This window comes from Staurois parvus, unplaced genomic scaffold, assembly GCF_062004578.1.
Source record: "Staurois parvus isolate SC_StPar_1 unplaced genomic scaffold, SC_StPar_1.0 ptg000636l, whole genome shotgun sequence".
In the NCBI taxonomy this organism is placed as follows: Eukaryota; Metazoa; Chordata; class Amphibia; order Anura; family Ranidae; genus Staurois; species Staurois parvus.
Window position 1 is genome coordinate 9,386,309 of NW_028318432.1, and position 23,915 is coordinate 9,410,223.

General features: G+C 39.5%; 1 protein-coding gene across 1 annotated transcript in view; it reads left to right on the forward strand.

The window, feature by feature from the left end:
• GAD2 (glutamate decarboxylase 2) overlaps window positions 1-21,716 on the forward strand; it is a 134,220-nt gene extending 112,504 nt beyond the window's left edge. The window contains exons 14-16 of the mRNA XM_089693784.1: window positions 3,392-3,499; window positions 6,833-6,922; window positions 11,230-21,716. Coding sequence (XP_089549910.1) covers window positions 3,392-3,499; window positions 6,833-6,922; window positions 11,230-11,403 — 372 coding nt within the window. The 3' untranslated portion in view covers window positions 11,404-21,716. The remainder of the gene's footprint in view (window positions 1-3,391; window positions 3,500-6,832; window positions 6,923-11,229) is intronic.
• The last annotated feature ends 2,199 nt before the right edge of the window (window positions 21,717-23,915 follow it).

Sequence of the window (23,915 nt, forward strand, 5' to 3'; positions counted from 1 at the left end):
TTGCCTGACTGCATTGTGCCAAGTGTAAAGTTTGGTGGAGGGGGGATTATGGTGCGGGGTTGTGTTTCAGGGGTTGGGCTTGGCCCCTTAGTTCCAGTTAAGGGAACTCTTAAGGTGTCAGCATACTAAGACATTTTGGACAATTTCATGCTCTCAACTTTGTGGCAACAGTTTGGGGATGGCCCCTTCCTGTTCCAACATGACTGCCCACCAGTGCACAAAGCAAGGTCCATAAAGACATGGATGAGCGCGTTTCGAGTGGAGGAACTTGATTGGCTTGCACAGAGTCCTAATCTTAACCCGATAGAAAATCTTTGGGATGAATTAAAGCAGAGACTGCGAGCCAGGCCTTCTCATCCAACATCAGTGCCTAACCTCACAAATGTGCTTCTGGAAGAATGGTCAAACATTCCCATAGACACTCCTAAACCTTGTGGACAACCTTCCCAGAAGAGTTGAAGCTGTTATAGCTGCACAGGGCGGGCCAACTCAATACTGAACCCTACGGACTAAGACTGGGATGCCATTAAAGTTCATGTGTGGGTAAAGGCAGACGTCCCAGTACTTTCGGTAATATAGTGTGTAGGGCTTGAAAAAGTTGCTTGCCTGCTCGCCAAATGCGAGGGAAAATCCTTGTGTGGCGAGCACAGATGGACTCCACCTGCGCTCCAAGCCTCATTGTGAAGCCGGGTTTCTGTTTCCGACTTCCGGCCTCTTCGGCACCGCCATTACACTGGCAGTGCCGCTGAGGGGACAGGTGCAGGAGAGGTCCGCTCACCTCCGCTGAGAGGAGACACCCGCTCTCCACCGCCGCGGGGGACTCGAGGAGACGTCCACTCTCCCCCGCTGTGGGGGACACGAGGAGAGGCCCGCTCTCCACCACCTTCTGGGACACGAGGCCCACTCTAGACCGCCTTGGGGGACACAAGGCCCGCTCTCCACCACCTTGGCGGACAGGAGGCCCACTCTACACTGCCTTGGGAGACATGAGGCCTGCTCTACACCGCCTTGGGGGACACGAGGCCCGCTTTACACCGCGTTGGGGGACACGAGGAGAGGCCCGCTCTACACTGGCGTGGGGGACACGTGAAGGAGATATATATACCATCCTATCCGAACATTGCTAGAAGTTCTAGAACACTCTGCAATGCTCTCTCTGCAACACCCAACACTACTGCATAATAATAAAGTGGTTCCCTGGTGCATCTGCCAGCATTTGGCTTCATTCATGTGGTAGAAGAGGGCTGTACAGAGCAGAAGTGTACATTTTTGCACAGTGAGTATAGGTGTTTGTATACAGCCTCCTATACAAATCAATGACAGGCTGCGGCTGTATGCCTGTAACTGCACATCCAAGCATTTACATGTGTACAGGGATGGATTTGCACCCCTGGATGCAGACAGTTTGCATCCAGGGGCACACATCTGTTCCTGTATGCATGTAAATACTATGCAGTTACCAGCATACAGCCGCAGCCTGTCATTGACTTGTACAGGAGGCTGCATGCAAACACCTGTACTTCTGGTGCAGAAATATTAGCTTCTATGTATGGTGTTTGACCTTGTGTGGCCATATTAAATGCTAAGTTTACCTTTTAAAAAAATAAATAAATAATACACATATTTTTGCAGGTAAAAGAAGTGTGGATTTTTTTTTTTCTAAGGAGCCTGCAGAACATTGCACCTACAATCAGTAGGTGGTGGGTGCTATTTCAGGCTCCTGCATTCTCTTCCTACAGCTTTGTGCCTGTACTTCCGTATGGGCTATCGGTTTCAAAGCAGCAGGCAGAGGACTCTGAGGGCACTCATCAGTACGCACATCGTCCATTGAACCTACAAGTCATTTGCCGCAGTGAGAAACAGGATCTGTAGTTCATTCATTCACAGATCTTGGTGAATGAATGATGCAGCTGTGTTGGCAGAGCCCCACACAGATAGACTGATGTTAAAATGTAACAACAGCTGTGGGGGAGAGAGAATAAGTTGAATTTTGCATCACACATCTAGGTATTTGTGTCGCATTGTTCCCAAAGTACTTTGAACTGTATATTTGTATGGAGGTGAGGGCCGCCCAAAATTGATATTCCTAACAGGATCCCACACCCGCTGTCACAGAGGGGGCTCAGGGGGTAAGGGGGCTGCTGCATAGTAGGGATTCACTGTGATTCCATGGTAGCAGTGACCTAGAATCTCATCCCTACATTGCATTGTGAGTGTACCTACGGCATGGTTGCTGTATATCTGTTGTGTACAAGGCTCTGCTGCCTGTAACTGCTAGCCTCAGGAGATTTGGTAATGTCACTATTGTACTGCTTGTACCTGAGGACCATTGGGAACCCCAGGAGATACTGATGACTATCCCTTAGCACTCTGCTTACCTTTTTGATTCAAAGCTTCTACATTCCTTATAGAGAAGACTGTTTGACTTAAAGGATAAGTTCACCTTTTTACAAAAAATAATACAGTAAATGCACATTCGTTTGTAAGTAAAACCATGTGCATTTATTTTTTTTGTTTCTGGAGCCTGTAAAGCATTGCACCAGCAATCAGCAGATCGCTGGTGCCATTCAGGTCTCCTGCAGACCTGTCAGTATATCGGCCGATTATTCTTAGGTCTTATTTGCGGATGAAAAATCGGTCAAAGTCGACCCATGTTTGGCCGGCCAAAGGCTGTTGGGACTTGTTGTTCATTAATTCACAGAACACCGTAAATGAATGATGCGACCAGGTGGGCAGAGCCCCGCAATCCCGCGTTTTTTAAAATTGTGACAATTAGTGGAGAGGAGAGGATCCCACGCTAGCTTTCACATGTTTCATAACATGTTACGAAGGTGAACTTATACTTTAAATTGATCTCATTCATATGTATATGTAAGAAAGATTTAAAAGAATTTGCTTCCTGTTTATGATGACTTGAACAGTTTGCATTTTTTTAAACTAAAGTTAAAGTGGTGTATAATCAGAGATAGGTCTTTTCAACATACATACGTTTTTAAAGTAATATAACTCATTCATTCCTTTTTTGACACATTGGGGTTGATTTACTATAAGAGTAGAGCATGTTCAGTTTGCAAAGTGAGTTTGAGTTTGAAATTAGTATGGGAATGTTCACTTAGCTTACTGAATGCGGTGAAAATTTCTATTGCCAAAGAACACCCAACTACATGCAAAGAAAATTAAAGAGACAGGATTTTTGAGTGGATGTGGATGATTTAATTCAGCAGAGTTTTGCCTTTTTCTCTAAACTAAGGGAAAAATTCCATTGGAAAGATAAATTCATTTTTCTAAGTGAACAGCCATTACTGCTTTAGTAAATCACCCCATTGTTTGTTTTACAAATGCTTTTATTTTTTAGGTTGATTTTGAAAAGATTTCTCCATTTTCTTTATAGGGGACAACAGGATTTGAAGTACAGATTGATAAATGCTTAGATCTTGCAGAATACCTTTATAATAAAATAAAGAATCGAGAAGGATATGAAATGGTCATCGATGGAAAGGTGTGTCCTTTTACTCTTTAGCATGAGTGATATGCATGCACATGTATTGGAAGAATGAATTCAATTATTCTAGGGTCACACCTATGCAGGTTGCGTTTGAGCCATTTCTGCATTACGTTTTTTGTTGAGTTTTGCGTTTTTGACATGTTTTTGATAACTTTTGCGGGGGGGTTCTTTTTCTTGTTGCTAGGCAGATTAAAAATGCAAAACACTTGTAAAAAACTTGGCAAAAATGCAGCAAAAACACAATACATGCTTTTCTGCAGCGTTTCCACTGAAGTCTACAGAACCAAAAACACAACATTTTGCATTTAAAAAAAATCCCTGACCCTTTCCAAAAAATGCACTGGGTGAAAACGCGCAGATGTGAACATGTCCCATAGGAAATAATGTTAAATGGACTGTGCTGCGTTTCTGCAAAACGCTGCAAAAAAACACTTAGGCGCAGGGGCGGACTGACGATTAGAGCACTCGGGCACTGCCTGAGGGCCCAGGGTCAGTAGGGGGCCCCATGAGATGCCCCTGGTACCTTTCAGAGGCTTTTTTGGGTGTGGTTTGAGTGTGGGTGAGGACACGGGCCCCATGATCCCCTATTGCCTGGGGGCCCCATGAGTTGTTAGTCCACCCCTGGTTGGGTGTGAACCTAGAGATACTTCTTTACTTAGTTGTTCAGTTATCTTGGTTTTAGACAAATTCTCGAGACAGAATTACAAGTCACCTCTTGTACAGTTAATTTTTCAATTTACAGCAATGTTCGTCTTCCTGTTTTGTGAGTGGCTGGGTCTCTTACTGTCAAATAAATTAGCCAAAAAAATGGTAAAGAATAGAAGCATTTCCTCATTGGTATGGAAATGGGTGCTACTAGAAGGATTGCAGCTTATTTAAGTGGCATCCTTTCTGATAGCAAGATAAGTTTGCAGATTGCTGGGAAAGTGTATTGATGAGCCACAATTTAGTAGCAAACTTTTATTAAAGGAGGAATATGAGGAAAATATACGCTGTCTTTGTTTTTTCCAGTGATGACTATATTAATATATTTTGTACACATGATAGTGTATATAACCCAAAATCTATTTCCAGGATTTTTGGCGTCATGTCTCACTGTGAACAATTTTCTTAAAGCAGAACTATGGTCTCCCATTAAACAAATATGTGCTGCAGCACTTGAGTATAGGTGCATCTGCACTTACAGTTTTCTCTTAGTCCCCCTGCAAAGTCCTACCTATTGATTCTGCCATTGAAATCCACCTAATGCCTTTCTCTGATGGTGTGGCAACAGTGCTGCACTGCTTCTTAATTCAGAGCACAGTTGCCACTCTTGTGTTGGCTACAGTTGGATGAGAAGATGTTGCAGAAATCATGGTTATCAACATTATCACTGGTGAGGCACAAGTCTGTAGCTTATCAATCAGCACCTGTCCATACCTAGGCCTTCCCACTCTGTGGATTGACAGCACTGCTTCTGTTGCTGAAACTCTACCACTGTGAGCTGCAGTGTCTGCCAGGGGGAGCGCGTGAGACACAAATGAAGGTGGATTTGGCTCAGTCAGGGAAGGTAGCGGAAGGAACGTAGTAACTGGATTTTGGACTTGTTTAGATTGGCATACCGGATCCTTTAGTTTTACCTTAAAGCTGTAGTAAACCGCAGGAAAGGAAAAAAAAAAGTCCCCTGCAAGGTAATATCATAATGTGCTAGTATGCATCACATACTTGCACATTATGTAAAACGTACCTTAAACCCAGTCACATCGGGTACAATTTGGCATGCAATTCTCATGTTATGCGACTTGAAAATCGTATGCCAAGTTGCACCCTATTGTCCGCTATTAGAGCGGTCATATCAGTGCCGTTCCGACTTGGTCGGAGCTGCACCGATTTCAAAAGTAGTCCATGCACTACTTTTGTTCCCATTTGCATAGACATCTGTGTCAGATGTCTTGCAAATCGCAAGTAAATCGGCAGGTCACCCGATTTTGAAATCGTGCGACCACTGTAAGTCGCACGATTTCAAAATCGGATTTGATGTGACCGGGGTGTACAACGAAGCACTCCAGCAGCATGCTGGCACCACTGCAGAGGGTTCCAACTTCACCCGGTCTTCCTTCCAGGTTCATGAGCTCCGGCTGTCTGACAGGCCAGGCCACGATAACATCACTCCTACATAGTTGTGCAGAAGTCCCGGGCCATGGTACACATCTTTGAAGGAATTGCACGGGTACGCCGTTCCTTCAGCGTGCATGTGGCTGCTCAATGGCCAACCGAAGAAGTCCTCATGGCAAGCTAGAGGGAGAAAAGTGGAAGGAGCTTAAAATGTGAGCTCTTGAGGATGCGGGTTATATTTAACACTAGTTGGTCTTCAAAAATATTTAATAGTGATCTGTCCCTTTAAATCCTAAATACCATCATGTGGACCTGTGTGGTACACCTCCTGTATATCGTGATCCAAATGCACCAACAGCAAGTGTCATCTGGATATAGTCTCAAAAGTGGTGAATTGTCCCTTTAAATCCGCTGTACTTCAAGTGGACCAGTGTAAACCCACTACTGCATAAACGTGTATGGTGCTCCTATGTCACCCCTTAGTGCTTTTCCACATCCAACACTATTGCACTCACCTCCAAGTCTGACCCGTAATGACAGGTCGAACTGCGCTTTTCCCTTTAACCCAGGAGGGTATAATAGTACACAAATCTTCACCACCGTTAGCCAGCACTTTTAAGCAGATCCAAATCGCTCCATATCCATGTGAAAAAAATGCTCAATATAGTGTAGTATTTACACTAAAAACAGCCTTTATTAAAACAATCTAGTTCAACTCACATTAAAATGTGTCCTCCTGGGACACTACAGGGTTAAAAACTCACTATACAGTGTTTTCTGTCAAATGTATGCAGAAATCCCTCTTCCAAAATGGCGGCATGTGCACTTCTGGTTAACGACCTGATGTCATTGGCGTACCCTACATGTTACGTCACATCACGTGACTTCATCAGGAGTATTTTTGTACACTAATTATTTATAGCACTGGTTATGTGCAGTCTCTGTGGGTGCTTATATGTATGCATTGGAAGACATCTTGAATAGCATGTATTGATCCTCACGAGCACAGCAATTTGTTTGTCACTATTTATACACGCACGTATTAGATTGTTAGCACAATATTTATTTATATATTGTTGTGCTGCATTTCTTCATTTCATTTACTTTTTTACATGTGGGAACACATTATATGCTAGCTGCACAATCTTTTTAGGAGGTTTATTGCGCTGAAGGTTTTCTATACACTTCAAAAATCTACATGCATCTAATATGTTATATCTTACTCTTTACTAGCCTCAGCATACAAATGTTTGCTTTTGGTATATACCACCCAGCCTGAGACACATGGAGGACAATGAAGAAAGAATGGACAGGCTTGTAAAGGTAACTAATTATTATCTTACAAATCTCAAATATGGATAACCAGAGCTTTCAGCAGTTCCTTTACTATTCTTTTTTCATATAAAGTTACAGCTGTGACCATAAAACTAATTTTCAGCTTGGCTGGTTTGGATTACTATCACCAGGTGAAAATAAAAGAAAATCCTAAATAAGAAAACTAATGCAGCCACCACATTTAAGCATTGGTAAGCTGCAATATATAACATTTTTTGTTTTCGGGGTTTAATACTGAAACGCTCCTCTAAAAATATAATGTTTTATTAAAAATCTGACAGGTGTTTTGGTCTTTCCCTTATCTATTAGAGAAAAACATTAAAGCAGAGTTCCATTCACCCTGTCAAAAAATAAAAGTCAGCAGCTACAAAAACTGTAGCTGCTGACTTTTAAAAAACAGCCACTTGCATGTCCCTCGGTCCCGCGGTGTGTCCCCTGCAGCCCGTTTCACCGGCCGTCCTGTATTGCAGAAGACCGGCATCTTCAGTGTGGGCACCCAGCTGTGACAGCTTGCAGCTTCACAGCCGGGTACCCACTGTGCATGCGTGAGTAGCATTGTGCTTCATGAATGGTCCTGTAGTCTTCTGGGACCTGTCACGTGTCCCAAAAGACTACAGGGAGGGAGGGAGGACACCTTCAGCTTCCGATCACCTAGGCGATCGAACCGGAAATGGGAGCGGGTACCTGTCAAATTCGGGTACCCGCTCCCCAAAGGTGCCAATCCTTCCCCTTTTGGGTGGAGCTCCACTTTAATATTTCCTTGTCCCAGTTGAAGATTTTCCCTCGCTTCTTGTTTGGTAAAAAAAATTATCAACAGGACAGAAAACAAGTGGAAATATCTTTATAGGAGCCACAAATCACAGTTAGAACCTGACTAAGGTTCTAACCCATCCTTGCTCAAATCAAAACTGAGAAATTAAATGTGTTTGGAAATGTGCTTTTAATTCAAGTGTGAAACAAAAACTGTCATTGCTGCCAGCAGCAATGAATCAAATTCTTAATTTCCTTCTACGAGAGCATAAGAAAGGTGAAATATGACTGGCAACTGTCAAAAACTTCAATAAATGACCTATCACCCTCCTCAAGTGAATAATACGCAACACAGTCAGGGGTTGATTTACTAAAACTAGAGAGTGCAAAACCTTTTGCAGCTCTGCAAAGAAACCAATCAGCTTTCAGGTTTTTTTTTGGTCAAAGCTTAATTGAACAATCTGAAGTTAGCAGCTGATTGGCTACCATGCACAGCTGCACCAGATTTTGCACGCTCTAGTTTTAGTAAATCAGCCCCACGTTGTTGTAGTCTATCTTTCTAGCAGGAGGTGGTCTGGGACTTGAGAAGAAATTCAATTCAATTCACTACTGTTTCTTTCATTTAAACTGCCAGAGCAGCAACCTCTGCTGTCAATGTGACTTTCAGTTTTGAGTGGTATGAAGGTGATTAGAGTTTAAACACAAATTATAGCAACTGGAGTTTCTTAAAAGGTCAATTCACAAACGGTCGGGTCAACTTATAGCTATAAGAAATGTAGTATATCTCATAGGATTGATGCAAAACCGCTATGATATGCATGCATCCTAACTATTTCAGTAAGATGACCATTATGACCTCCCTTATGACCACAGAGACAAGGTCCTGCAATGTGAACGTTATACAGTATGGTCATACACAGAATAGGTATGTTGGTCTTGGTGGGAGATCAGTATATAAGAAGAGCAAAGAGTACACTGCAAACCAAATTGTTCTTTGTTGAGTAAACATGTTGGAGGCTTAAGGTGCAGGTGGATGTGTCAGAGCACTGAATGGATCACCAAATTTCTACCATGGCTTTTACAATGGAGAGTGGTTCTGTTCTTTCCTTTTTGTAAGCTGGAGGCACTTCAATCCAGACTTTGAAAATTGAAGTTGTGGTCACATTGGTGGAGGACCATAAAGAGCATTATGGACCCCACCCCCTGCTAATTGCTGACCTCCTCCACTCTTCTTACCACCCCATCCCCCACAGCTTTTCCTCCTGTACCACTATCTCCTCCCTCCTAGATTGTAAGCTCCAAGGAGCAGGGCCCTCGAACCCCTTGCTTGTGTATCGCATTGTATTGTTATTGTACTGTCTCGTGTATTGTCTCCCATTATAATGTACAGCGCTGAGCGAGCTGTTGGCGCTTTATAAATACTGTATAATAATAATAATAATTATGAACCGTCACCACTCATTCTACACCTCTTACAGAGTTCATGCTACATGAAAGAACTAAGAAAATGAAAGGAAAAGTGCACTGTTTTCATACCTTACAAAAGGAGAGAAAGTTTCCTGATAGATAGCCACCACCATAGGAAAAGGGAACCCCTTAAATTAATTGGGACTTTGAAGGCATAGATACATAAATTGAATTAAAAATGTGAATTCTTTATTCAGTCAAATTTATACACATAAGAATTATAACATAACAGACCATCTGAGATTATATTATGACATCACCATCAAGGCTAGGAGGAGAGAAATCACTCTGAAACGCGCTGGATTCATGTAAATTGCCTCTGTAATTTTAAACAATATGTTTTTACGGTGATGTTCTAATATGATCAGAAATGGTTTATTATGTATGGCTATACAAATTATTATTGTTACTAAACAAATAGCCTTGATGGTGATGTCATAATATAATCTCAGATGGTCATTTATGTTATAATTCTTATGTGTGTAAATGTGACTGAATAAAGAATTCATATTTTTAATTCAATTTATGTATCTATGCCTTCAAAGTCAATTAATTTAGGGAGTTCCCTTTTTCATGTTTAATTGTTTTCATAGTGTATGGAGTGGGAGAACGTTAGATACTGTACTGGGTTTACATTTTGTCAATAGATTTTGCAAGGGAGATTTTCCCTACCATCCTGTCCTGGTGACTACCAGTTCATTGCTGTGTGGAGAAATTCCTGTGTCCTCTCTGGAGTGCATTTTCCATATACAGTGTTTCTCTGGAGAATTCATGAAGGAGCAAACGACACCTTCCTCTACTGGAGTCTCCAAAGGAAACTACAGTATGAAGGATGCACTCTAAAGAAGGGAACCCAGATGTTCAGCTCAGAGCCATACCTTGGCAATTACTGAGACAAGAAAAGTGAAAAATAACTTCATCAAGGACACAGAAGCAATGAAAAAAACAACATAAGACCTTACCCTTCCTACTTTATGGAAAACTACAATGTAAGAGTTGGATGAAGTTACACTTCATGTATGTATGTAAAGGCTATTTTTTAAAGTTTAGGATAAAGTCAAGAAAGAATAGAATCTTTGTGAAGTTTTCATTGTTGCCTGGGCCCCTGCTGGGTAGACAGAGAGTGAAGGGAACTCCTTAAATTTAGATCAGTAAAAATACAACTGTCCAGGGCCTCAGGAATACTTTAACTGTCAAAGGTGAATACTCTCCTGCCTCTCACTTCCCCAGACTCTTTCTGGATTTTTTGACCCATGTATCAAAATGGGTCTAATAAAGCTTGATACGCCAGGGGGTGTTTTATTTATTTCAGGTACTTGTATAGCGCCACCAAACTACGCAGCACTGTAGATATACAGTATATATTGTACATTCACATCAGTCCCTATCCCTCAAGAAGCATACAATCTAAGATCCTTAGCTCACAATCATACACACACACTAGGACCAATTAATCTACCAGCATGTCTTTGGAGCATGGAAGGAAACTAGAGTAAATCCACACAAGCATAGGAAGAACATGCAAACTCCAGGCAGGTGGTGCCATGGTTGGAATTTAAACCAATGACCCTAGGGCTGACAGGTGGAAGTGCTAACCATTTATCCACTGTGCTGCATGGTTGTTTTGTTCAGCTCCTGGGGGTTGGTATTGGGAGCACTCAAGTGCTGGTGGACATTTGAATTACTTCTTTAAATTTAGAGTTGTCAGCAGAAGAAAAGGTGAGGGTAAAACATACAATGGGGACATTCTGACAATATATATATGTTGTTAAAAATATTAGAAATAAAACTGTGGAAAAGCAATGGGGACATTCTGGTGTCCACTGTCTAGGAGGGGATTACCCCTCACTTTGGAATAATTTGCACTCACATCTTGTTGCGTCCCTGGGACAGAATATGAAAGGAAATCTCCGTAATGGAACAAAGATATGAAGTAAACTGATAGGAGTTTAACTTTTCCCTACTCATTTCAGAATGAAAAAAAAGTATCTGATATACTTCATTCTTGAAAATACATTTTTGCTTGAACATTGACCTCCATTAAATATCTAATACTATGCTTGCTTTCACATATTTAGGTTGCCCCTGTGATCAAAGCCAGAATGATGGAATATGGAACAACCATGGTCAGTTACCAGCCCCACGGAGACAAAGTCAACTTCTTCCGTATGGTCATCTCCAATCCAGCAGCAACTCATCAAGATATTGATTTCCTGATCGAAGAAATAGAGCGCCTCGGACAAGATTTATAGGGAGATCCTTAGGGCTGTTCAGAGGTTTTAGGTACATGATAGAATTGTCAGAGCTGTGAGAATGTATTTGTAGTGCGTTACAAAGTAATTATATATTGTGCCGTACAAACTTGAGTATATTTGTATTTGAATAACAATTACTCCATAGTTTTGCTTTTTACTATGATCACTTTACTGGTTAAATCATTGCAACCCTGCATTCATAGCACTAGGGCAAATTATCCAGCGTGTATTTGAGTCTGTGTGCTTAATTTAACAATTGCTACCTTATGTGAATGTGCCAAATGTACCAAAAAAATAGATATAGTTATATTTAAAGTACTTTTCCTGGGACATTTACACATTAGGGATTAGAAGTCAGCATATCCATTGCCTTCATAGAGTTAGAATGAAATTTCTACTTTACATTTGATATATTCAAATATTTATTTCCAAGAGTATATAAATATATATATACTAGAGATATCCTATTTTATAAAGCATAGATTTTATTTTGTATGGGTAATTAAAAGAGACAAGTCTACAAAGAACATAGATGTTACATTTATGGGTTGGATTCATTAAGGAGGATGCACAACATCTGTATTTGAGGTTTAATGCTAATTAGAAATGCATATTTTAATTTGTATATTGAAATAATTATGTGGAGCCATACTGTTCAAAAGTATTTTGTCATTTTTGGAAGAGAGTTGCCTGAGTAAAGATTTATTTGTGCCAACTATTTTGTTAGAAGGAAGTGGTTTTGGTTTGAGTGCTAAAATTTTGCAGAAGATTTTGATGTAAATCCTGGATTTTCTTCAGTTGTATATATAAACATTTAAATATCTGCAGTTTTTTTCAAAAAACCTTATTGGTTTATAGGCTGTATGCAAGTTTTGCCATGTCCGATTATACTGCATTTGTTTTCTCTCTATTGAAGGTTAGAGTGTCATCAGTCTGGCCTGTTTTTAGAAATCAGTCTCTGTTCTTAGTCTTCATGCTAACTGACAGTATCCTTCACAGCAAAGTCCCTCCTATGCTTCATCTCATGGCTGACATCACTGTAGGAGGAATGGAGAGATGGAGAATCTTCTCTGGCCCTCCTCATGGCTGACAGGGGCAGTGGAAAAATGAATCATCTCCTCCACTTACTCACCTGGCCAACATCACTAGATATGTGCAATTTGTTTAATTACAAATCGAAATTTGTGTTATACAGAGATTCAGATGAATCCAAATCTCCAAATCACAATAGTAACACATTTCAATTAATTTTAAATACAATGAAAACAAAAAATTAATTCACATTCGTTAGTTTCATTCTGATGACATGCTGCAATAGTTTGGGCCTTTTGTTAGCGTTTGAAGAATCCAAAATAATGTAACGACATAATGAATGAACCAAATTGATTTGGATCCATTTAGTTTTTATTCTAGTGAGCGTAGCATGAATAATCTAATAAGATTGGTATTGTTTTGGGGGTGAACTTGAGAGTCCATTCGTTTCATTTTTACAAAGTTAGTTAGGAATGAGAAAATTAATTCAACTTAATAACACAATAAACAAATAGCCAATCTTCCAAAATAACAAAAGAATACCTTCTGAAAATATGAAACGATTCAGAACAACAAATATATACTCTCCTGAAATGGCAAATATTTCCAAAAATGAATCATTCTAACATAGCAAATTTGACTAAAAGAAATGATTTACCTAATGAATGAAACTGAAAGGAAACATATTTTTCCATCGTGCACATCTCTAGGAATCACTGTAAGAGAGCAAATCTCTACCTGGTTGACATCGCTGTAGGTGGATAGGAGAAACACAGCAGAGTATAAAAGATATGTTATTTTCCAATGAACCCTATAAAGTCAAGATATCAAGTACAAATCAGGCTTCTATAGGTGCCTTCACACGCTTTTTTGTTTTCCTGAAAGGAACCAGTAGTTCGCTCCATAAAGTAGCGTTAAACAAGTAGCAACTTTCGAATCCAACTTGGAGCTCAGGCACCCCACGATCCTTCTCCATCATCATATCTTTCAGTGTATGCAACTTATTAAACAAGCTTTGACTTGAATTGCACGAGAGATATACAATACTTTAGTGTTTAAGACATGTATTACCAAAATTGGTGAGCAAAGTTCAAATGAAGAATAATGTAAATGTAGAAAGATGTTCTAAAACCAGGGTTCAGGTTCTATAGAGGGTAAGCTTAAAATGTATCAATTAAACAGTGCATTGAGGTCATCTGCAAAGACTGAAATTGTATCTATAATCTCAGACCCTATATCATTTATAAATATATTAAAAAGTAAGGGTCCCAACACTGAACCTTGGGGTACACCACTGACAACCCTAGACCATACAGAGTATGAATCATTAACCACTACTCTCTGAATACGATCTTTTAGCCAGTTTTCTATCCATTTACATACGGATTTCTCCAAGCCTGTAGACTTTACCTTACACATTAGCCATGTGTGGGGAACTGTGTCAAAAGCTTTTGCAAAATCCAAGTATACCACGTCCACCGCCACCCCTCTGTCCAAGGTTTTGCTCACCTCCTCATAAAAAGAAATCAGATTCTTTTGACAACTTCTGTCTTTCATGAATCCATGCTGTCTGTTGCATAAAATATTTTTTTCCAGCAATAGCTAATCTATCTGGTCTTTTATTAAACTCTCCAGTATCTTCCCAACTATAGAAGTTACACTAACAGATCTAGCATAACTTGGTAAAGATTTTGTCCCCTTTTTAAATATTGGCACCACATTGGCCTTACACCAATCCAGTGTTACTATGCCAGTCATTAAAGTTTCCCTAACAATTAGAAACAATGGCTTTGAAATGACAGAGCCCAATTCTTTAAGGACCTGTGGTTGTATGCTGTCCAGTCCAGGTGCTTTTTTCACTTTTACTCTGTTTAAATATTTCTGGATCGTATCAATTGTGAGCCAATGTGGATCATCTGGAGATGTTTCAATACCATCAATGAGTAATCGATTTTAAAAGTGATAATTGTCAATGAACATGCAGCGCTCGCTAGGTGTATTTAGCTCACTTATGTAAAATGTAAAAATTCAAACGTGTATATATCATTTGGAGTTGAAAAGTGACAAACCATCTTTAAAAGCAAAAAACTTTTAGTACTTGAAATATTACAAGCTACAATTGAAAATTTGAGAGGGTAGGCTTATCATTCTTCCCACAATTAGTGGCTATCTTGGACTTCTTCTGTTTTCAAATTGAAGTAGACCTCCTATTTTATCAGATTTCTTTCAAATGCAATATTATGAAAAATGTAATTTATTTCTGCTTGCTTGTTTGCCTGTATAGACTGTTGAGGTATACTTTGTGTCCAGTAGGACATGCGCACAGTTTGCTGGGTCTCCAAACATGCCTGTCTAGAGAGTTTTTCAGTAACCTATAGCAGACAGTGGAGATTTACTAAAATTGGAGAGTGCAAAAACTGGTGCAGCTCTGCATACAAACCAATCATTCTCCAGGTTTTTATTGTCAAAGCTTAATTGAACAAACTGAAGTTAGAAGCTGATTGACTACCATGCACAGCCGCACCAGTTTTAGTAAATTCCCCCCAGTGAAAATGATTCCCTTTATTTCCAATCCGTGAGGGAGCTTTATGGAGAGATGAATGGAATAAAGTGCAATTGGTATTAGAATGTATATTATATTAAATTGTTTTTAAGATGTAAAATGTGTAAAAGGAAACATCTTGATGTAAATAGTCTTATAAATGAGAGTTAACATGCATTTCTATGTAAAGTCTGTAAATATGTATATATAGTATGTACATAAGGACAACTATACCTCCTTTTCATACGGCAAGTCTATGAGTCAGAGTACACACTGAAAACAACATACCTCCCAACTGTTCCTGATTTCGAGAGACTGTCCCTGATTTGGAACAAAGTCCCTCTGTCCCTCTATCCCCATCATTCTCCCTCGTTTTGATCCGATCTATATAGCTGTATATAAAATGCACTATTTATTTTTCAAAAAGTGTTTCACAGTGTTAAACCATTCATCCAATTTCTAAATTGTTGCATTTGTAAACTCCATAAGCCAGTATAAAGGAATAGTAGTGGTAAAAAAAATCACTTGCAGGTTTACCTAATCATTTTTTTATCTATTTGTCCTTTAAGGGGGCGTGGCAGGGGGTGTGTCCTATGTCTGCATACTTTTGCTAATAGGTGTCCCTCGTTCCCATCTCAAAAAGAAGGAAGGTATGAAAACAATACACTCCCTCACTGGCTAATATTACATATTAACAATTAATAAGCATTTAGGCAGTAAGTGAAGTAGCTATTGCAATAAGAATAATGTAAACATGTGAAAGTCACATCAAAAATAATTTGAAAATCTGCTCTATACTGAAAATACTTAAAAAAATATACTTTCCCTGAATAATTGTGTTTAATTTACAAATAATATAGTGAGTTTTTTAGTTTTACTGTTTTGCTTGTCTTATGCATAGTTTGCATGCTTCACATCAGTTTAGGTTATAGTTATGCTTCGTAGTAGCATTATGTTTTTAATTACAGAACATATTTAGATTACCTATATCTTTTAGTGAATATGAAATAAATGAGCAAGTTGTGAATATTTTTTTAAGGATAGAGCATGTGGGAGCTTTTTGCATATGTGTGACTATGCCAGCGTTCCATTAACAGGCTGACCCAACACTTGAGTGCTCCATTGCCAAAAACAGTTTGGGAACAATTTTTCGTACATTGAGATGCACTGAAGGCCCATTTAATATGAGTGGACTGTCATAATGCAGCAAGGCCAAAAACATTCACAAGTATGAAGGGGTCCTTAGAGCTGAACTCTGGGTAAATATAAAGCGACAACAATTCATTTAAAAAAATCTATGATTTGTACCTGAATCTGAATTGGCAGCAGCTTCCTGTCATTCATTGCAAAGCTGCACTTAGAATGGGAGATGGGGGGGGGCAGCACTAGATGTTAATCAGGTTTGCTGCAGTGGGTATGTACCAGGGGCGGACTGACCATTTGGAAACTCGGGCACTGCCCGAGGGCCCGGGGTCAGTAGGGGGCACCATGAGATGCCCCTGGTACCTTTTTCATAGGCTTTTTTGAGTTTGGGCAAGGACACAGGGGCCCCATGATCCCCTATTGCCCGGGGGCCCCATGAGTTGTCAGTCCGCCCCTGGTATGTACTGACAAGAAATATCCCGACAGAAGGAGAGGATCTCATTAATCTTTCACCCCTGCTTCACACAAATGCGTTTCATAGTGCTTTTTGCAAAAACGCACTACTGTCCATTTAACATGGTTTCCTATGAGACATATTCACATCCAGGGCTTTTTGTCAGCGGGAATGCGGGGGAACACAGTTCCAGCACCTCTAGCTCTGAATTTATGCAATGGCAAGGGATGCGGGGGTGTGCTGGAAGGTCAGTTGATGCTAGCTGTTGAGGATCTATTGTTGTTGGGGGTTCAATTGTAGATGTGATGGATCTACTGTTGAGAGAGAGGTCTATTATTGCTTATTGCTGGAGGGTCTATTGATGCTGGCTGAAGGGAGATCCATTTTTGCTGGGGGGGATCTATTGTTGCTGGCTGCAGGGGATCTATTTTACTGCTTTTCTTGTTTTCATTAACAAATTCCATACAAATTACTCTAAAACGGTGTTACTGGGAGGGGGTGGAACCAGGAAACAGTGCTTGGAAAGGGAGAGTTCTTGCACCTATTGTCTGAGAAAAAAAAGCCCTCTTCACATCTATGCTTTTTTGAGTTGCTGGGTTTTTGGAAAGGGTCAGGGACATTTTTAAATGCAAAAAGCAGCATTTTTGTTGCAACAGAGCTGAATGGAGAAGCTGCTGAAATGCATGTAATCTCATTTTGGCACATTTTTGCCACGTTTTTACTGCTTTTTTTTCTGCCCAGTAACAAAAAAATTTCTACTTCAACAAAACAGCTGAAAAAAACACGAAACGTGGCAAAAACGCTCCTGTAAAAAAACTGCATTTTGGGGTTTTTTTCAGCTTTTTTGTGTTGAAGTAGAATTATTTTGTTGCTGGGCAGAAATAAATGCAAAACGCAGTAAAAACATGGCAAAAACGACACTACATGCGTTTCAGCAGCTTCTCCAAAGCACAAAAAGCATTAAAAACGGATCAAAAGCAAAAAGCATGGGTGTGAATCAAGCCTCACTGTCCAATTGCAGACTGGGGGTAACTAGTAAAGAAAATTCTGGTCACTAGCATGGCTGTGCTTGTAGCAGAGCTGTGTAATTGTCAGAACTGGCTGGATAGAAATACAAATCTTTCAGCAGGTAAAGCAGCCCCCATATTAGTGTTGTGTGTAGCAGTTTACATAGAGTTCAGTTTTATTCTTATGATGCTATATACCCAGATAACATGACTAGCATACAAATCTGGTGATTTCCTACTGGGCTGAAAAGAATACATGTACAATCTGCATGTAAGAAGAGAGATAAGGGCTGGTTTAGGACAGCCAAATAAAAAGCATGTGCACCGGTGTACGCCATGTAGGGGCAGTGAGAGTCGTGGGATTTTGTCATACAAAGCATCACACTGTTTACAGGTTGTTTTTTTTTTTTTATTTGATTGAAGTGTTACAAAATCATACTTCATTCAACTGTATGTGCTGTGCTGTGATGAGTTGCATTGCATAAAAATGCATACATCCTTCATTTATATAGCGCATCATCGCACATGTATAGCGCATCATTGCACATGTATGGTGTGAACAGGACACATAGGAAACAATTGCCCTTGTATTGAAAAGAGCAATACAACATAGCAGATCTGGTGTAAATGAACCCTAATGGATTAAGCACATGTCTACAAAATTGTTTATCGTAGTACCTCATCTTATGATATTACATTAAAAAAGCAGAAGTAATCTACTTTAAAATATTTCTCTTATACAAGATCACATTGATGATCTATAGGAAGTCTAATAAAATGCACAGTCAGTATGCACTGGTAATAATACTTAATCTATTTGCTACAATAGGGGGTCTTGTTAGTGTTTTATATTATTTTGTATATTTATGATAATCTCTATTTCCTGATACCTGTGTAACTGGCAAGTTATAGGTATTTGAGCTGTATGCTTATGAAAACAGGAAAGAGATACTATAATAGCGGAATATTCTATAGCTTTATGTGTTTTCCACTTTTGCTTTTTGATTCTCCTGTAAAAATGATGCTTCTTAAAGTAGCTTAAATGTGTATTTGCATCTGTATTTAAAAGTATATATCAACACAGTACATGTATATTTTATTAATTATGAGACAAGCATGTATAGTGTTTCCTTGGCATATATGTTTACCAGAGATTAATAGAACTTCAAGATGGTATATTCAGATGTAGTCTTTAAGCAACCCCCCCCTCCTTTCTCAAGCCATATTTATGGTTTTTTTCTTGATCAACAAAAGCCAGGCTAAGCTTGTGAATAGAGCTGATTTCAGCTGATTGCTGTTAATTTTCCTGTTTCTTTTTGCTCTGTATAAATTGACGGTCTCTTTGTTAAATGTTGCCTGTTCATGCCAAATGCAGCAACCAACATGGACTAATAGAGGTACAGAGATTAAAAAGTATATTTTCTCAGCCACCTTGTAATAAAAAATATTGCTATGATAAGCTGTAGATTTGAGAGCATTCAGAGCTTGGGTCCATTAGATATTTCTGCATCTAAAATATCTAAAGCCATAGCAATTTAAATCATTATACTCATTACTAGACAGCAATAGCAAGAGAGCCAAGATGACTGCATCACGCAAGGATCTATTGTAGATTAGCTTTCAAATGACACCTGCTGGGAAATGTTTACAAATCAGGAGGAGGCAGGAAAATTGTCCACCTCAAAAAGAGGCATTTTAAGAATTATGATGATGAAATCCATTAATCTCGTATGAACAAAAATAAGAAATTTGGAAATTTTTGTATTACTACATATTACTTATGTTTTCAAAGCCAAAATAAGTTCCCAGTGGAACTCTGTCCTTCTCAGGAGCCCTCTCTTCCTCCCTATCTCGAGAGAGGTGATAATCTGTGCTCCTTTGCCACTCTGTAGGAGTCCAGCCTTGGTAAACTTTAGTGTCTGAAGATGTTGGTGCTTAATTAGGTGGATGATCACTGTTCCTTCCCTCTTGACAATTTTCAGTCTTGCAATTGACCACTCAGGCCCAAGCACTGTCACATGGACATTAGAACAATGAAGCAAGAGCTCTAATGGAGCAAAGAGACCCCTAAAAGGCTGGAAATGTCTACAGAATTCCTCCTCTGCACAAAGTGGCCATTCATGTATAGGGACCTGACAGCTGACGTAAATACCTGAAGCCTGTAGGACTATGCCTCCAAGTAGGACCTCTAGAGTCCATGACGGTTTTTAGGTTGATACCTGAAGCCTGTAGGACTATGCCTCCAAGTAGGATCTCTAGAGTCCATGACGGCTTTTAGGGTGATACCTGAAGCCTGTAGGACTATGCCTCCAAGTAGGACCTCTAGAGTCCATGATGGCTTTTAGGTTGCCACACCCACAGTTTTTACTTTAGATTTAATCGGTCAATCAACAACTGTGCTACAGGGGGGTTTTCCTGGTTGGAATTAGTTTAAATGGATTGTTTATATAGGCCCTCAAACTAGATTTTGGTAAATTCTATTCATAAGATTTCAAACTAAATCCAAATGTTTTTTAAAGCATTAGAAAGATTAGAAACATTTTTGAGAGTTTAAAAGGATTTCTTCATTCGTCTATAAAAGTAGATTAATACTTGAGAACCCTCAATACAGCAATTTGGAGAAGAATCCTTCATCCCGTACCACTCTACTTACAAAAACATATTTCTGCATTCAGCTAACAAAGTAGACTGATCCTTCAGAATCCTCCGTACTTGAGGAAGAATTGTCCATCATGTTCCATTCTACTTACCGTGGGAACAAGACTACCTATCCCTAAATTTCCTTGCTTTGTACTACCGTGAGCTGTACTTCTTGATAAAGCAAAACTTTAATAAAACATTTTCTGTTAAAAATAAATCCCTTGCTTAGGTCATTGTTGATTTTCACTGATGATGCTCCTTAAAAAAAATGTAATCAAATTAAAGAAAAATAACAAATTTTCACTGACCAAAAACCTAGAGCCTTAAAATATGAGCTTTTTATTGACATAAATCAAATCACCTTAAATTGCTTGGGAGTTTATTCATCCAATTTCCATTAAAATTTAATTCCATTGACTCAGTTGCCAGTTGTCCAATTTTGGCATGCCTTTTAATTTTTGAAACTTAAAGAGGAGGAGCCCAGCAAAATCACCGGTGCTTCACCAAAATATTGACAGGTCAGGATGGATCATGGGTAGGGTTCAAAGTTATTTTAGATTTTTCAGTGTTAGAAGCTATGAATTGTTATCATTTCCAAGTTGTCAGTTCTGAAGACAGATTCCATGGAACAATTTCTTCCACTGGCTTCTGTGTAGATAACCCAAGTTCAGTTTCATTTTTCCAACATGTTGTTTAAACTTTACATTTGCCGCGGTCTGCGATATCTCTAATTTAAAAAATGAAGTGCAATGTGTGAATGTGTTTTTGCACACATACTTGGTGTTGATCTCATGTCACTCAGATGCGAATTAGGAAAAAAAAAAAGAAAAAAAAGGAAAACAAATTTGTCCGTAACTGTGTTGCCTTTCTTCTATTTAATATTACTGTCTCGTCACCTCAGATTGAGGTTGTGTAGAGTGTTGCAGTTCAACCTGTGTTGCTGTATAAGCTTTGTACAATATATTATTGAGATGAGTTTTATTTTTAGTAACTCTTGTATCAATGTTGTTCTTGTGAAATCCGCTTATTATTACAGATTTAAAATCTACTTTTCTTATGAGAAAATAAAATCGCTGTCAATAGCACAATGAATAAAAAAAATACCCTTTACCTGTTGATTAGCTGAAGATTTTTATTATGTCCTTGTGATAGAAGCACTGCCATTCCGTAAGAGAAGATAGACCAAATATGCTCTTTTGTTTTCTGGTAAGATTAACTGCACTTGAACACTGTATGGGATTGTCCAGATGGTGGTTGTGACTGTCATACAGTACGATGTACAATGTCCCTTTTTTTCAGTGTCTTAACAAACGTGTTTACGGGTCTTTGTTTAACCTAAAACTGTTGTGAAATAATGAAAATTCTGTTATTTCTGTACAGGGAGAACAGAAAATTCTGGTGACCAAATAAACAGATGTGTGTTTTATGAAAGTGTTGTATTTTATCAATGTTGTCTATTAAAGCCTAATAAAGATATATAATTAAACATTGATCGGAAAATATATTGTTATCATTAGTAGCAGTAGTATTTTATTTTTGATAGTATTATGATAATTATTACTAATTTTTTTTTTATTGTTTGCATCTCTGTAGATTTCTTTTTCATATACACTTTACTAAAACCACATACAGTAGATGGCAAGGCCTAAAGTATATGTAAAACCATTCAGTTTAAAATAGAAATGAAAAGTAAAACATTTGTATACAGATATGAAAAAAATATATAAACTTGTTTTCCCTTTTTGATAGGCAATCACATTCCCTCTGTTCTCAGCTGCAGAAGAGCTAGGGGAGGAGAAACAGCAGCACACTGAACTTTCCAGTGAATGGCTGTGCAGGGGTGGTGGTGTCAGGGTAAGTCTGATTATTAGAGGAGAACACGGTGAGTTCCCAGCACAGTTAGAGAACTGACCATGGTGTGCTCTCATGCCTGGTGTGATCAGCTTTTCATAGGAAAGTAGAGGGACTGGCAGGGACACCAGGGATTTCACACAAAGGAAGAGGATACAGAGAACAGGATACTTTTTCATACAAGTAAATGGTAAAACAGGCACATATCTGGAATATGAAATCCAGGATTTACATATTCTTTAAAGTGGTTATAAGGTCTAACCATTTTTACCTTAATGCATTCTTAGACATCAGTATCCTGCCTCACATCCCCTCCTTTTACTCACTTGAGCCCTCATTCAATCCAGCACTGTGCACAGTTGAAGCTCTTCTACCCTCAGTTCCCTGGTCTCACAGGCTTTGCTGGGGCACTGGGAGCCATTGGCTCCCACTGCTGTCAATCAAAGACAGTGACAAGGGAGTAGGGGCGGGCCAAGTTCCGCTGTCTGTGTCAATGGACGCAGACAGCAGGGCTCGGGAGTGAGCCAGCACAAGTGCCTCACATAGGAAGCAGCTTCCTATGAGGACACTGGACAGAGAGGAGGAGCCAGGGCTCTGGCGGGGGACCCGAGAAAAGACAGTTCAGGGCTGCTTTGTGAAATTCCATTGCACAGAGCAGATAAATAGCAACCTGTTTGTTATTTTTTTTTTTTAAATGTATATTTACAACCACAATAACAATTTGAGGCCTCTGGATCTGAATATTAAGTCCAAGAACAACTTCCGAGAAAGAGGTGGAAACTTCTCTTAGTCCACAGTCAGTTAAAGTGTATCCAAACCCAAGAACAAAAATATAATATTGAAGCTTACAAGACCTTACCCCATATGACGTGGCTGTATTAGTTTTCCTTTCTCTGGCTTTTTTTTTTAACTTTATTTTCACATGGTTATCCTGCCAGTAACATTGTGTCCTAATATGGAAGAACATCTTTGTCAGCCTAGAACATAAAGTGTGTTAGGAATCACAGCACACGATGACATCACAAGGGAGCAGGGTCACCTGGTTGACGTCACCGGGTGGCCCTGCCCCTTAGATATTTAAGAAATGTCAGTCTAGAGCAGCTAGTAGGCGATAGCATTTCTTTTTTCGGGTCGGCAGTGGTGGCGGGCATTGTGATTGAAGTTGGATCTACTTTGGGGGAACTTTTTTCATTTTTGCTTTTAATAAAGAACTTATCAAAGACTGTCTTCTGTCATTTTTCACACTAAACTTTTTTTTTTTGTAAATGAGTAGCGGTACCATGTACTGCATACTCATTCACATAGGGGGAGGGCCAGGATATGAGGGATCTGTTAAACGGGACTTCCAGATTCTGATAAGCCCCCCACCCGCAGACCCCCACAACTGTGGGGAAGAGGCCCTTGTCCCCCAAAGCACCCCGTCATGTTCAGGGCATGTTGCCTGGCATGGTTCAGGGGGGACGCACGCTCATTCCCCTCCTTTCCTGACCTGCAGGGCTTCATGCTCAGATATGGGTCTGTTATGGATTTTGGGGGGGATCCCCACTCCATTTAAAAAGAAAATTTGACGTGGGGGTTCCCCTCAAAATCCATACCAGACCCGAAGGGCTTGGTAAGGATGGGGGGGGGGGGCTTGCTGTTCTTTTTGTTAATTTTTTTAATTGCCGGCAATTCTTTTTACATTCAGCTGTCAGTGGGGAAGCCCATTGACAGCTGAAACATTAAAGAATGTTTTCACTACTAAAATACCGCATGACTCATGCAGTATTTTAATAGCTGAGCGGTATCTTACCGCATACACAGATGTGGTAATATATCACTTAGTGAATTGTCCTGGTTC